The sequence below is a fragment of the Uloborus diversus genome, chromosome 1, assembly GCF_026930045.1.
Source record: "Uloborus diversus isolate 005 chromosome 1, Udiv.v.3.1, whole genome shotgun sequence".
NCBI classification, from domain to species: domain Eukaryota; kingdom Metazoa; phylum Arthropoda; class Arachnida; order Araneae; family Uloboridae; genus Uloborus; species Uloborus diversus.
In genome coordinates, this window is record NC_072731.1 from 43,043,860 (window position 1) to 43,060,963 (window position 17,104).

General features: G+C 33.4%; 1 protein-coding gene across 2 annotated transcripts in view; it reads right to left on the bottom strand.

The window, feature by feature from the left end:
* Positions 1-2,330: 2,330 nt before the first annotated feature.
* LOC129229497 (fibroblast growth factor receptor-like 1) overlaps positions 2,331-17,104 on the bottom strand; it is a 501,396-nt gene continuing 486,622 nt past the window's right edge. The window contains exons 3-5 of one of the 2 annotated variants that reach the window (XM_054863817.1): positions 10,471-10,681; positions 7,033-7,338; positions 2,331-3,555 (exon numbers count right to left, since the gene is read on the bottom strand). In XM_054863817.1, the coding sequence (XP_054719792.1) occupies positions 3,443-3,555; positions 7,033-7,338; positions 10,471-10,681 (630 nt within the window). In that variant the 3' untranslated portion in view covers positions 2,331-3,442. The remainder of the gene's footprint in view (positions 3,556-7,032; positions 7,339-10,470; positions 10,682-17,104) is intronic. The other variant, XM_054863824.1, reaches the window with a different exon arrangement.

Consider the following 17,104-nt stretch of genomic DNA (forward strand, 5'->3'; position numbering starts at 1 on the left):
TTTTTATAATTTATCAGATTGCATAGGATGATTTGTAAGTACTGTCAGCAGTTCTTTAAATAGTTTTTATTTGTATGTCGCTATTGGAATCATATTATTCTTTATTTCTAAAATATCGAAAAAAGGTAAGTTGTTATCTTTTTTTTACGTTTACTTCTATAAATAAAAAGTGTGACACGTAAACTGTATGTTACCGCAACAAAACTCTGTAATCTGCAACAAATACAAGACATGTGTCAACATTGAATTTACCTTCCGTAAAATTGCCGTTTAAAAGTACAATCTTCATTCATTGGAGTACATAATTATTAATTTTTGTAAAGTTAATAATTACGAAAGCATTAAAAATGCAGAACCTTCATTTCTTCAATTAATTATTTTGTTTCAAAAAAGTTAAAAGTTATTTTATGAATCATGATTGATATCACCATAAATAATTACATAGTCTAAAAAGAATTTTAAATTAATATTATGAATTAAAATTATGAATATGATGTTTTTATCGCTATTATTATTATTATTATTATTATTATTATTATTATTATTATTATTATTAATAATATTGCTGTTTTTATTATTTTATGATTGTTATTATTATTATCGTTTTAATATTTTAATTTTTGTTATTATTATTTCTAATAATATTGTGACATTATATTTGATCCTGAATATTATTCTTCAAATAATGAATATTGTCGGAAGTTTTTTGCAAACCTACATGTATGTTATTTATATGCTCCTAAAGTAAAACTTGATATGTATAAAGGTTTGTTTGTATTAAATACGAAAGGGTTGTAAAGTGTGGAGTCAAATCGGTTTACCTTAATTATTAACCAAGGGAAAAACAAAGAAAAGGTATAGATTGTTTTCCTATTGTATCATGTAAATGTTGTTTCGGTCACGCTTCCTAATACATTTTTTATTGAACTTTAAACAATTAATAATGTTGTCAATAATTTTCTTCAACAAGCACTTTTTTACTAACCTAATTGTAGCACCATATTCCACGCTAATACTAAACCAACTGTAGCAAGCTCTTTCTTTCTTTTCAAAACTGTAATGTATTCAACTGGCACAACATTAAGATGTTAGCAATTATTCTGAAAATAAATATATTTACATTGCATCTGAATATTTCAGGGCTGCACTGATACTAATAATAAATATGACTATTTACATTACTTTTAGTAAATGCAGTAGAAGTCAGCAGCATTTAGAAATAAACGTGAGGACAACGTTGTGGAAATGAAAAGAGGAAAGGATTTTCTGATATTGTGCAGTACCGGGATGGTTTCAAAATTTAACTGTAATTGAATTCGTAATGAATGGATTTTTCGTTTTGTTTCAGAAAACATCTTATACAATAGAGTGTATTACGACGTCGTAGTTTTGAATTAAAAATGGTAATATTAGCCCTTCCAGGAAAATGTCGCCATTTTGTTTCGCAAGTGTCAGCTAATATATTTACTTTTCGTGTAATAATTTGAAAGAGTAATGAACAAAGTGTTTCGCTTAAAAAATTGCATAAACGTTTGAGGTTTCAGCAACAGCATTTTGTTTATTCTTAAAATAATTTTTTGTCAATAAAATGTATGAAATGTCACTTGCTTTACAAAATGTCCTTTTTTCTATGAATTGACACTAAACTTTTTGTTTTCCGATCTCTATGTAATAACCCCATATCTATTTTGTACCAGCAGTAGGTCAGTAGTTGAAAATTTGTATGTCTGCGTGTGTAATGAAACACTTAACTGGAACTGACCGCAGAACCTTTACTGAAGCAAGATGCGTGACTCATTCACCATAAAATAATTGACAACACTAAAAATACAGCTTTTTTCCTTATTTTTTTATTTGCAATAAATCGAAATTAAAAGCTAAAATAAATCTTATTTTTTTATGACTAGGCAGTATTTATTTCAAAATTTGTATCTTTAAAAAAATTTCTAAGGTCAAATATACGTACTTTTAATCTAAATATTTTATCAGATACATTTCTTGAGTTTCAACTTTAAAAACAAAACAAGAATCATTTTAATATTTTAAAGGTATTATTACGTACATCGTAATAAATAGTAATAATATTGCAATAAATCCATTAAAAATATATTTTAAAAATATTATGTTTTGAATATATTAGGATTACATTTCCAGTACTTGCGATTCTTAGACGTAATAAAGCAATTATCAATGCAAAACTTATCAAAATCGACTCCCACTTCCTCTAAAACTGAGCAATAACAGTTAACCATTAGCAAGTTTTATTTATTTAATATTATGGAGCACATGAACTCAAAAAGCAGAAAAATAGGCATGAAATAAATAAAACATTATCTTTCCCTAAAATTGTAACCAATATTTCCTGAATCATGTTAGATTGACCAGATTAACGTCCTTTCAGAAAAAAATGCAGCATGATATTTTTGTAGTTTTTTTCGAATATTGAAAAATTAATATCAAAATTTTACGTGGCATTTTGCAGTTTATGTTGTACGACACATTGTTGTAATTTTATCGTGATTCTGAAGTATGTTTTAGAAGGGGTCGAAAATCATATCAGTTAAAAACATAAAGAAATAGATGAAAGTTTTCATAATATACCCATAGATTGTTGGCATTTAATAATTTCCTTACAAAAAGTATGTTTCGCATGTACAGGTAGGATACCTTAGAAGTATCGAATATAAATACAAAAACTGATGAATCATGATTGATTGCCAAACATATTTTAGATTGGTTTAATTCAAGAAAAACAGTTCCCACGAACGCCATCCGTTAGACAGTAGATTCTACACAATCGTAGGATCACTTCACCAAAGAACCGCATCTCTTGTAATGATAAAGGATTGTATTGAGATATAATATAACTGAAAATACAAATCATTCACCTCATTCTCACGGATAAAAATGGCTATTTATCTCCTTGAATATAGTGAATCTTCAAAGATAATTTTCCATTATAATACTAAAATGATTTGTGAGTTTTTCACAGAGTGTCTTTGTCTTTCACAAAATCTGAAGGAGAAAAGGCTTACAGAAACAATGTCATCTGTAAGAAGTTCCACACAAACTTATTTCGAAGATTTAGTACGCACACATCTCAAATGTTCTATGAAAATGAAATTTTCAGATTTAAACATCATTGGTACACACGGTGGTAAAATTTGCCTTCCAGCCGTAAGAAATGTCATTTTATCTTGGATTTAGAAATATTGTTCATCACCACATCACGACATAGTTGGAGCATCCTCTATCTTAGACTTAAGTTCTAGTTGACCACACAGATGACAGTAACAATAATTCCAATCACCGTGTAAAAGATGGGAAGAAAAACTCTGTACCGAAATGCTCACTTCTTTTGGGGAGTTTCTGAAGATATTTAATATTTTTTATAAAGAGCCGAAAGCTCGTTATTGTAGGTGTCTGGCAATAGATGGCGCTGTCACCTTGGGACGATGACTGTTAACAGGAGGAAGAACAAGAAGGAGAAACTCGGGCTGGAGGATGATGATGTGGAAATATTAGCATCGTGCTGAATTGCTGCGGGCCGTTCTCCTGCAAGAGAATACATGAAAAATTCATACTTTAATCAAACTATACTGCATTCACTGCAAAATTTATATTCAGTTGTCGGGCATTTCATTGCATGATATTTAATTTATCTTTAGACTGCAAAGCCAGTCAGCGTCAAAATTTAACAAAATGTAATGCAACTTTTAGATTTTCTTATTCTTTTACTTGATATTTCTTTTTTGATGAGAAAAGATATTTTGATTCATTTTTAGTTTAACGTCGAAGTTTATTTTACAAATTAAGTGTTGCAAGTTCTTCTGCGTTTATACTTATTTTACTGAATTTAAAAAAAATAACTTTTCAGACATATATGACACGTAAACCGCTTGTGTTTTATTTAATTGATGATATTTAAGGTACTTCCTTATATTACTTTCATGAAGTAAAAATATATAAACAGTTGTTAAAGCCTCAAAAATGTAGAATATATGATAAAAATATTTTCAAAATGGTAAATGTGATTCATGGTAAATTTAATTGTACATACAATTTATTTTAATTAAATACTATGCATAGATAAGTTCAGCTTAACTTCAAAAACATATTAACATACTTTTCTTCGGTGTATATATTGTTTACTATGAACAATTGACGACGTAAAGTAGGTGATTATTTTATGCACAAAGAAAACAAACACCGAAAAAAGAAAAATAACACATTTAAAATATTTTCAGCACTTAAGTTTTGATGTCAATTTGCTAACAGTAAGAAAGCTTTTGTTTGAAATTGTTTAAAAAACGGTCATTTGGTGAAAAAAATTATTATATTAGAAGTATTGTACCGATCGTTTTCGTACACGGTATTAGTCAAATCTTTACGTTTTCCGTCTTAGAGCCATCGGAATAATGGGAAATCAGATTGGTAAATTTCGGGTGAGCATAATAAGAGTAACAATCACTCACATTTCACTTGATTTGAGCAAGGAATATTTCTCGCCAATCTGTTGAAAATCGCTGAAATATACTCAGTTAGCATTGTACCATCCGATTCCTTTTCTTCCGATTACTCGATCTTCACATATTTTGCTCAAAAAACGAAGTGATTTTTACTAATTCAGGATTTAAAATTTGCTCACTAGTTGATTATGATAGCAAATAAATCATTAACTAAAAATAAAGATTTAGACGGAATGTATATACTTGAAAGAAAGAAAGAAAAAACTTTTCGGTCACCCCACATAAATATTGAATATCAAAGTTTCAAGATCCCTTAAAATGCGGAATAAATTTATTAAAATAAATAAACAAAGACAAAGAAACAAGAGATCACAAAAAAAACTTGTTTCTAGGTTTACCGCTACGATATTTTTTTTATTTTTTATGATTGAACTAAAAAGAAAAAAAGCATAAGTCTTTTGGATGATTGAAGTATTTGAACTTACAAAAGTCATTATTCTGCTGAATCATATATATATCTTCTGGTATTTGCGTATACAACCTTACGAATTCAAGCCATATAGCTGTATGACATTTATCGCGTCGCGTTTATATTAAATGAGAAAATTCATAATCAAATATAAAACTTAACACTCTAAGAAAGGGCTAATTTTTCTTTAACTCATATATATTTTCTCAAGTCGTAATATGCAACTAATTAATATTATTTACTAAAATTTCTATTAAATGCTTAAAGCATCGAACTTAAAAATAAAATTGAATTTTAAATTAATAAAGGTAAGAGTTGAAAACCAAGCAGTGCCCATTTAATTATACCTAGCTTGTTTTAGTTTCTTCTAAAACAAATAACAAAACTGTTTCTGTGTTAAAATTTAGAAACCATCAGAAAATGTTTCAAATCAGTAACGTACAAAACACATAGATGACAACCATTTAAATATACTTAAAGTCATAACAACTTACAAATACGTAAACGTGAAGAAAAATGTGTACAAACTTTAAGTGAACAACTAAAAATATTCCAGGTTACTTATGATAATATTTAACCCATTACAATACATCAATGTGTCTTTCATTGCAGAATCTTTTCATACAAAAACACAACTAGAAAAAAAGGTAAATAAATCTATGAAATTACTTTTTAAAGCTGAAAAAAGCAGATGTTTTTTATAGAGATTTTTGCGAAGTATTATTATGTTTTAATCTTTAATAATAAGTAACATAACAAATTTGGATATGGAATTGGGAAAAAAAGAAAGTTTAATGGATAAAGACGGTAACATAAAAAGATATATGACAGAGAAGAAGGCAGTAAATCTGACAATCACCACATGTTTTTCCAAAGTATTATTATGTTTTAAGGTTATATAATAAGTTTAATAAGTTAATAGGGGAGGATGGTTCAAAGCGGGTAGGTTTTCGAAGAACGCTCAAAAATTTTAGTTTTTGGATTTTTATCGCAACAATTTCGGTTTTATTTTCTAGAAGGTTCTTGAATTTCAAAATAAAAAGTGATTTTGGTATTATTTAGAACCCAATATTTATATCTTATCAAACATTACAAACACATGAAACCAGGGGGCCCAAAGCGGTTAAGCTTAACTAATTGTGATTTGGATCATTTTCCAGTCAAATATGAAGTTATAAATGAATAAAATAATTGACTAGCTACCAGCCCTTATAATATATATATATATATATATATATATATATATATATATATATATATATATATATATATATATATATATATATATATATATATATATATATATATATATATATATATAAAGGATGTGCTTATCCAATTTAAACCAAGTCAGCACATTTGTTTATAATGCATGAAGAAATAACTGATTAAATTAATAGACTAATTAATTGCCATCCTAAAAAACTTTTTGAAATTTTACTTATCCTATTCAAATAGAAAATCTAAGTCAGCACTCGAGTCAAGAAATTATAAATATTCATTTTTAAAGAATTGTATTTTTTTTTAATTTTAAGCCTATTTGCGCCATTCTGCTTCACTGCTGCTTCGCTGGGACCGATTAAAACTCGGGGGCGTTCATGTAAACACGACATACGTACGCATCGCCACTTTCACACCATGGGGGGCATACAAAGGCCTACCTGCTTTGGGCCACCCTCCCCTATAATAAGTTTGGCAAGGGTGTTAAAAAAAGGGTAGCTTTAATGGAGAAAGACGGTAACATGTAAGGATATATGGCAGTGAAAAACGCAGCAAATCTGACAAGAACCGAATGTTTTTCAAAGTAATTTTATTTTTTAAGTTTGAATAATAAGATTAATAAGTTATTTAATAAGTTTGGCAAAAGAGTTAGGGAAAAAAAGAAAATTTAGTTGATAAAGACAGTAACGGAAAAGGGTATATGACAGTAAAGAGGAGAGCGAATCTGGCAAGTACCATATGTTTTGCAAAGTATGGTTATGTTTTTAGGTTGAATAATAAGTTTTAAATTAAAAAAAAAGATAATGTATTGGATAAGATTGGTAACATATAAGGATTTATGACTGAGAAGAAGACAGCAAATCTGACAAGTACCATAAGTACCGTTTAAGACGTATACGGAAATACTCGTGGCCTCCGTATTAGATGGACAACACGTGTAGTTTCCGGAATCATCAGCTGTTGCATCTTTGATATAAAGTCTACTAATGGCTGAATCCCCAGTACTTTTTTGAATAGTGATTTCACCACGAGACGAGTCATAGTTGATCATTCTGTCATCGTGGTACCAAAAGACGAAGACTGGAGGCTCCGGGCTCTGAGTAATGATGCATGTTAAGTTGATCGAACTGCCAGTTTTTACAAAAAGAGGATGCGGTCCCAGAATATCGGCCTTGGCAACTGAAAACAATGGTTTAATTTAAAATCTATATTTTAAACATTCATATTAAACTTAGAAATACATAAGATAAGCACTTGACATTTCACCTTATTTATTAGAATGATTGAGATTTGAATTAGGGGAGGGAGTAACTTTTATTTCACTAGGTGCTGGTTTTACAAATTGAATTCTTTCATAAGAATTGAATTTGCCATGAAGACAAATGGCAGAAGAATTTGGAATTGATTTTCGATCTAACTTGTCTATTACATAAAAGTGTTATTCAAAATGACTTTTATTTAAAATGTATATTTTTAACATTTATATTAAACTTAGAAATACATAAGGTAAGTACTAGAAATTTCACCTTATTTATTAGAATGATTGAGATTTGAATGAGGAGAGGGGCTAACTATTATTTCATTCAAAATAAAAGTTGAATTTCTTGCCATGATGACAAATGTCATAAGATACATGAAATACACCGCCAGCTCAGTCAGTTCGAGCCGAGGACTGCAGTTTTGTGCTTATTAGCACTCATCAACCGGGCATAGGAGTGACTGAGCTGGAGGTGAAAAACCTCATAAGGAAGCCAAGAGTGCCAAACAAACTGGTGGCTAATACAGAATTAGCTTCCTTGAGGTTTTCACCTCCAGCTCAGTCACTCCTATGCCGGACTTATGAGTGCTAATAAGCACGAAACTGAAGTCCTCGGCTGGAATTGACTGAGCTGGCGGTGTACTTCATGTATTTCTGCCTTAACCTTGGCTATAGGGCGGTAATTTACTAAAAATGTCAGAAGACTTTGAAATTGATTTTCAATCTAACTTGTCTATTGCATAAAAGTGTTATTCAAATCATTTCTGACACACACACGTCATATTTATGACAGATTACTAAGAAAATGGTCTGTTTATTACTGTAAAGATAAATATTTAACTAGTTAAGCAAGTTTTATGATTATGGTAAAAAACAATGTTTTATTTTGATTTTGTTTTTTCGTTTTGACTTTTATAGATGAAAAATGTGCTCGATGAGAAGATGAGAAAAGCAGATACATATATTTAATTTTTGATGTACAATTCGTAAAAATATATGTCTCACTTCCTAAAGCTAATAAGACAATTGTCGCAAACGCCATGTAATTATTATGTTTTTTACCTCTACCGCTGTAAGTTATACTATTTAATGCATTTTTTTTTTTTTTTTGCAAAACCTCAGTCTATAATCCTTCTTTTTAAAAAATAATATGGTTATAAGAAAAGCATACTGCATTTTTCGTATTTGAGCAAATAATTCATATTATTTATTTACGAAAATATATATTTATGAACTTTAAGTACAACAAGTCATCAATAAATTGGATATTATTATTTATCAAGCAAAGTTACTTTCTGGGAATTAGAGAACAAAATTTAGAAGAACAAATTTTTAAAAAACAAGCTAAAAAACATAAATTTAAAAAAAAACTTATGATGTAAAAAATATCGAAAATTTGGGAGGCAAAAGAAACAATCGTTAATAAAATCATCGGCTGCAAAAGAGAGCTTAAATTACCTTTTTATGCATATTTTTTAATGTTATCTTGAAATTAAAGTTTCCTCACAATAACTCAAATAGATGAAAATAAGAAAAATGCATTTCGATTATTTGAAGCGTCATTATGTTGGTTTACTGCCGATCGATGTGTAATGGGTGCGGCAATTATTTCTGAAAACGAAACTTGAGGAGAGAATGGAAGCATACAAATGACTTTCAGATTTTGCTGGACTAATTACGCTAAACTCTGCGGTGATATCAAGAGCACTGAGCTTCTAGCCTTTGAATCGGGATACGGATATTACATAGTAACCACGAATTGATTTTTACCCAAAAGTTTTTAATGGAAACATTTTTGATTGGCAACAGATGATATTTTAAAAAGTTGAATGTTTGTTCTGATTTTGTTACAAGTTAATAATATAAATATTATTGCCAGAGAGAAAGAAATTATCTAAGTGTATAAGAAATTAGTTTTATCTCTGCTTTTATCATCAGGTTCTGAAAGAGAAAAGGAATTGTTAAACAAAAAGAGTTCTGAACATGTTTGTAAAATCATTAGCTTCCTAAATCTGATACAAAATGACTTACGTCACTTGTAAAATGAAATACAAATTTTAAACGCACAAATTTAGCACGTGTTTCGGGATTTCAAGGAACCCCTTTTACTACGCAAAATAGTGAGTTTTTGGACAGAAGGATATCCAGAAACAGGCTGTAATGGATAAGTTTTACCGGATATCCTCATATCCAAAAGCACACTGTTTTGTATTGAAAAAGGTGTTCCCTAAAATCATGAAACAAGTGATAAATTTGTGCTATAAAACGTTGTTGATTTCTTTTTACTTCTCTGTACAAAAGTACTTACAGGGTGTCCTGAAAAAGACTGACTGTTTTTCAAAAAATTATAACAGGAAAATGGTTAAAGATAAAAAAAAAAACTTTTGCAGAAAATGCATGTGGCGGGTCGCAAGTTTCGTCCCCCAGATTTAATAAATTTTAGTTTAAAACCTTTTCAATGGATGGCGTTGCAGATAGTATTACCCTAAGTCAAAAAAAAAAAAAAAAAGAATTCACCGACTTTTCCTCCGATTGCGGCATTTGGTTTAGCCGGCGGCAGGCATTTGGAAAGTATTGTTGTATAATTTTGTTTATTAAAAAACGTTTCGAAAAACGATGCAGTAATTTTCTTTCTTTCTTCGATTTACGGCCTTACTCTGCAGCGCCATCTATTGGAAAATTCTTGAACTGAAATTTATAAGTTTGTAAAACGAAACTTATAGCTCACCAAATGAATTTTTTGCAAAAAATATTTTTTTTTCATTATTAACCATTTTCAGTTTTTAACTTTTGAAAACAGTCACTCTTTTTCAGGACACCCTTGTATTTATTTCATGTATCACTTGTGTTTTTTTTAAAAATAAAATATAAACGTTAGGATCATGTGGCAAGTAAAAAATATCTTAAGTGTTTCAATATAGCTATCAGCAGATAGAATTTACCAAATTAAAACATAGACTGAAATACATTTGGTCTGCAGATAGCAAGAAGCTAATCAACATCCTCACAAGGATGCCGAACTTTTACGAACAAGGACATTTTTTCAAACTTACCTACAACACTGAGATTTACAAATAAGCTAATCTTTGGGTCAGAGCTGACTTGGCACTCATATAGTCCTGCATCCTTTAGCTGAGCAAATTTAACTTTCAAAGTCCAATCATTATTTCTTTCCATATGAACAGCCTCAAATCGATCATCCGTGGTATAAGTATCTAATCCAACGGTAAGTACGTGAAAATCTCTCCGCCTGATCCAAGAAACCTATGAATGGAATACATATTTTGATTAGGTTAAAAAACGATTTCAACTTCAGCAGTATGTGTCAAAACAAATTTAAAACACACGTAAAACACACGTACGTACGTTGGTTTTTTATCATTCCAGTTTTATATTAAAACTTGAACTTGTTGACTCGTAAAACAGCGTGTAAATATAAAGCACTGAATAAACTACTCGATAAATAAATTACAATACACTCAATTTATATTGAAATCATAAATTAATACAGACAGACTTATAAGCAAAAACAGTTGACAGGCATTAATTTGAGCACAGAATTGTAATCAATTGCAGTGGTTGAGATCATAGCTATTTGCAATTTAATAATGATTAACGCAGTGCAACATTGTTTACTGTAAATCATAAAAGCAAGTTTTATTGTTTTGGCAAAGCGAAATGCTTGATTAAACGATATCTATGTTATACAACGGATGTTGTCACAAAACAATTCCATGTACACACACTAAATATTAATTTTGAGCATACTTGCACAATGAAATAGCATGTTTATATCTTTACTACAATCACTATTTCATTGCAAATAAATGTATGGGAAATTCCGTACTGACATTTTGAGATTATATGGTTTACTCTTGTTATATAACACAAGTATAATAGTGGAGCGAGGAGCAAAGTGAAATGATTATTTGATGCAAAATGCATTTTTCTGAATATACAACTCGAAAATTTGCTTTGAATACGTTATACATACAAAATTAATTCTCTATTTTGTACAAAATCTTGTAATTTCACATATTGAAATAATTAATAACTAAGTATGTAATGAAATTATAACATTGTTACTTTGTCTCAGACATGTGGAAAAGTGATAACATTTTATATCTTTATAATGACAAATTTTCCATTTGTTTATGATATTAATTTTCTTTAAAGGAATGAATAGCCGGTAAATCACTAAACAGTTAACAATACTAATAAATAGGTTACTGAGTAAATAAATGTTCAAATATATTAGTGAAAGAATAAATTAGAATGACTCTAAATTCAGTAAATAATAACTGAATGCGTAAATTGTTTATTAATAACAAAAAAATAAATGTAACAATCGATTGCAGTTGTCTTATTCACTTCGCTCCTCATTCGTTTGAGACATTGAAAAAGTAATAATAATAAAATAAAAATAATAAATGTTGCTCGACTCTGAAATGTACACATCAATTCATGTTTAAAAGGCATAATAAAAGAAGGACAGCAACAAGAATGTGTACTGAAAAACCACAATATAAATTTGATATCGATATCAAATTTTAAAAATGACTTGAATTAGCATACACCTCCATTTAGTGGTACCTATACATTATATTACTGGACTTAACCCTTGTTAAACTACATAGTTAAAATATTCCCAAGGCCGTGGTAGCCCGATCGGTAGAGTGTCAGATTCGGGGCCGGAGGGTCCTGAGTTCGAAACTCGATGGTCGAAGATCCACCGTCGTTATTAAAGGGGACTGGACGACGTTAAATATGCTCGTGGTCTCAATGTCCTCCAAGTGAAACGATACCTCTGGGGGTGCTAGCTCCAGGTAGCTATTAGCTCCTGGACTAGTTCTAAATTATCACTAACTGTTCGATCCGGTGATGGTGCTGCCATCTATCGGTATAAAAACATAATGGAGGCAAGGCACTTAGTATGCAGTCCTCGACATAAATACAATTGTAGTCAGTTGTGACTCGGAATCGGAAAATATTCCCAACAAGGTAGCGCTACAAATTTAGTAATTTCTTTTTTTTTTTAATTATTTGAATTTGCTCCGCTATTTCACTACATTCTCTACATTCCGCGAGTTATCAGCACCCTTTGATACTTTTTATCATACCATTTTTTAATTTTACTAAAATAAGCAAAATATATAAATAAAAAAATAAATAAATATTAGAACCTTTTTTGAACAGCTACGATTAGCTTAGATACTTCCTTGACACTAAGTGATGCATCTTTGACTTTTTAAATTATCTTGGCTATAAGAATACGTGTATGTCGTCGCTTTTATTATTTATTTAGACATACTAATTTTTGCCATTATTGTTACAAATCGGCAGCTGCTTACATTCCTTCAGTTTTGTTTTTTAATTATTACCTCAAGCAGATTTTACAAAAAACGCGTTTTTAGTTAAAATAACGCTTTTTAGAAAAATACTGTTACAAATTCTGTAAATAGTAATTATTGTAGGAACGTAACCTGTAAATAGTTTCCCGTAATAAATATACAACCCCTTTTTCATTCGGCTAAATTATACGACCCCTATTTTCTTTCTTTTCATTGATAACGGTCTACTACTTTACAGAAGCGTGTGGAATATTTGAGAAATTTCTTTCCGGTGTATTTAAGCCGTTAGCGATGGATAAACAGTGAGTTTCGATTCAGATTTCGAACGGAGAGCATTTTTGCTCTGTTTATAGCGAGGCATTTCGCTGTGTTGTTTTCGTATTTGGAAGTAAATACGTGTGTAAACGTTGAGTTTACGGTGTTGTGTGATAATTGCTTAATTGCTGATGAATGATTTAGCAGTTGTTGAAGATCTTTCCTGTACATAGTGTAAATAAATTTCCTGTGTTTTTATCAAGAACTGTGTCTTCATTTCAAGAAAGTGGAAGTCGCACCGAATCCGTTACAATTTGGCGCCCAACGTGGGGCTACTTCAGGACTTTCTTGCAGTAAGTGTGACTTTGGACATTTTTTCATAAAGACTTTTTAAATTTGGACTTTATTTTTATGGTGATTACTCGCGCAATGGATGAACAATTAAAACAACTGCTTGATGCAATCTGCAAGTTTTACAGCTAATCAAGAACAATTAAAAAATGATATGGCAGCTAATCAAGAACAATTAAAAAATGATATGGCAGCTAATCAAGAGCAATTAAAAAATGAATTGGCGACTAACCAGGAACAGTTAAATAGTGATTTAACTGCTAAAATTACTACAAGTCAAAATGAAATAAAAAGTGACCTAACGTCGATGAAAACCATGATGGAGAATCAACTAACCGCCATGGGAGATAAAGTTGATGCTCTGGAAGAAAAATTTGATACTGTGGAAGAGCGTATCGCCAGTGTGGAAAATAAGTTGGAAGAAGAAGACAAGAAATTTACTTCATTTAAGGAAGAAATAATTAAAGACATGGAACGGAGATTGGCGACCGCGGAAAGCAGCTCTGTACAGTTTGGCGCTCCCACATCTGTTGCTCGACCGTCCATTAAACTGGCCACATTTGATGGGAAAAGTTCGTGGCAGGTATACAAGACCCAATTCATGATAGTGGCGGAAGCGAACGGATGGGACTCTGCTACCAAGGCCTGCCATCTTGCAGCATCCCTGAGAGGTGACGCAGCGGACATTCTTCAGACCCTTCCGGACAGCCAGCGCCTGGATTTCGCCGCCCTCACATCTGCGTTGGAGCTTCGCTTCGGTGAGAAGTGCCAGAAAGATTTCAGCCGACTCCAGTTGAAGTCCCGTTTCCAGAAAACCGGGGAAACCCTGCAAGAGCTAGCGGCGGACGTCGAGAGATTGTCTCATCTTGCTTTTTACGACTGCCCTGCGGATGTTCGAGACAACCTGGCACTCGACTACTACATCGACGGGGTTCGAGATCCGGAAATCCAGAAAGCTCTACGGATGGCGGATGTCAAAGACTTGAATTCTGCCGTTGTGTATGCGATGAGATACGAGGCCGCCCAAGAAGCAACCCGTGTGGATCGCCATCTAATCCGGACTCAGGAAGCTGATGAGTCTGATTCCAGGTCGTCCCACCTCGCTGAACTTGAGAGACAACTCGGTGACTTGACAAGACATTTGAGCAGCATAACAGCCCAAAAGAAACAAGAGCAGAAGTGCTGGAAATGCGGTAGTGAAGGACACCTGCGAAGGAGTTGTCCGGCTCGCCAAGCTACGCGAGGGAAGGAAATCACCACCACTAAAGCTCTGCAGATTTCCTCTTCTAGTAGTGGCAGTGATGGACTTTTCATTTACGCACATGTAAATGGGAACCCCTGCAGACTGATTGTTGACACTGGAGCCAATGTTACGATCATTAGAACAGATGTGGCTCGTCAATTTGGACTCAACATTCTGTGGACGCCGCCCTGCGTTACCCTCCAAACTGTGACAGGTGACAAGATCGAGATTGAAGGTAAAGTGAACTTAGAAATTGTGTTTGGAAATGCCATTTACCATCATACCGCATTCGTTGCTGCTATCATAGACCCCTTCATTCTCGGATTGGACTTTTTAAAGAAGTATGACTTCAACCTCGATTTCAAGACTAACGAGCTGCACTCGACGAGAGAAGACATAGCAGTCTTTCCCGCAGAAAGTGATGTAAAATCCGCTCATCAAATAATTGCCCAAACAGATTTATCAATTCCCTCAAGGTCAGAATCATTAATACCCGGCTCCATTGTAGAAAGCAATAGTTTTAGATTTGGACTCATTGAATACCCCAACTTAAGCAATAACCCAAAAGGAGTGCTGGTAGCATCTACGCTTGTGGACCTTTCTAAGGATGTAATTCCTGTAAGAGTCGCCAACGTGAGTGAAAGGCCAAGGAATATTCGGAAAGGTGAAGTGTTAGCAACTTGTACTCCGGTAAACTGCATTATTAGAAGAATCAATTCCCCCGAAACTGTGTCTTCTGAGTCCTTGACATCGAAGTTAATTGGGAGTGCGCCATTATCGAAAGATCAAAGAACTGCTGCGGAACAATTGGTGGACGACTTCAAGCATCTGTTTTCATCTACATCGGAGGATGTGAGCAGGACGAATTTAACGCAGCATCGGATCTACATTGGAGAACACCCCCCTATTAAACAGCATCCAAGACGACTACCGTTCGCCAAGAAGGAAGAGGTTGAAACCCTCCTGAAAGAGATGAAGGAGAATGATGTAATCGAACCGTCATCCAGTCCTTGGGCCTCTCCCATCGTCTTGGTCCGAAAGAAAGATGGCTCCACCAGATTTTGGGTCGATTACCGACGACTGAATGAAATCACCAAGAAAGGCAGTTACCCTCTTCCACGGATAGACGATACCTTGGACACTCTTTCCGGACACAAGTGGTTTTCGACCCTGGACTTGAAGAGCGGCTACTGGCAGGTTGAGATACACCCTGAGGACCGAGAGAAGACAGCGTTTACAACTGGACAAGGCTTATGGCAGTTTAAAGTGATGCCCTTCGGCCTCTGCAATGCACCAGCTACGTTCGAGCGTCTTATGGAGACAGTGTTAAGAGGACTCTCTTACGAATCCTGTCTGGTCTACTTAGACGATATCATCATCGTGGGACGCAGCTTCGAAGAACATCTGGCAAATCTTAGGAAGGTGCTGCAAAAGCTTAAGGAAGCCAATCTGAAGTTAAGCCCGTCCAAATGTAATTTGTTCCGCCGGGAAGTGAACTACCTTGGTCACATCATCTCTTCTGGGGGTGTACAAACCGATCCAGAGAAGGTATCTGCGGTCAGGAGTTGGAGTCGTCCCGAAAACATCCATCAGTTGCGAAGTTTCCTGGGGCTCTGCACGTACTACAGGAAGTTTGTGAAGGGTTTTTCCAACATTGCACGGCCTTTGCATAAGCTGACGGAGAGCAAGCAAAAGTTTGAATGGTCCAAAGAATGCGAAGATGCATTTCTACGACTGAAGGAGGCTTTAACATCAACGCCTATCCTCGCCTATCCTCAGCCTGAAAAATCCTTCATCCTGGACACTGATGCGAGCAACGAGGGAATTGGAGCTGTTTTATCCCAAGAAATTGACGGAAATGAACATGTCATCGCTTACTGGAGCAAATGCTTATCAAAGTCGGAGCGAAATTACTGCGTCACCAGAAAGGAGTTACTGGCCATAGTGAAAGCTGTAGAACACTTCCATCATACGGCCGAAAATTTCTGCTTCGGACAGATCATGCCTCGTTAACTTGGCTTTTGAACTTCAAGAATCCAGAAGGCCAGATAGCCAGATGGATACAGCGGCTCCAGGAATATGACATGGAGATCAAGCATCGAAAAGGGTTATCTCACGGTAATGCTGACGCTTTATCAAGGAGACCCTGTCCTGAGAACTGCCACTATTGTTCCCGAATCGAGAAACAGTATGGAACGACTAGCCCTACCGCCTGTCAGGTGACAGTGACTCCATCATCATCAGAACCTGATCCATGGAGTGATGACCAAGTTCGAAAAGATCAACTTAAAGACCCCGACATAAAACCAATTTTAGAGTTCATGGAAAGTGACAGTCGACGCCCTAGCTGGCAGGACGTTTCCATCTTCAGCCCTGCAACAAAAAGACACTGGGCTTTATGGAACTCACTCCATTTACGGAACGGCGTGCTACACCGGAAATGGGAATCTGACGACGGCAAGACATCTAGGTGGCAGTTACTACTTC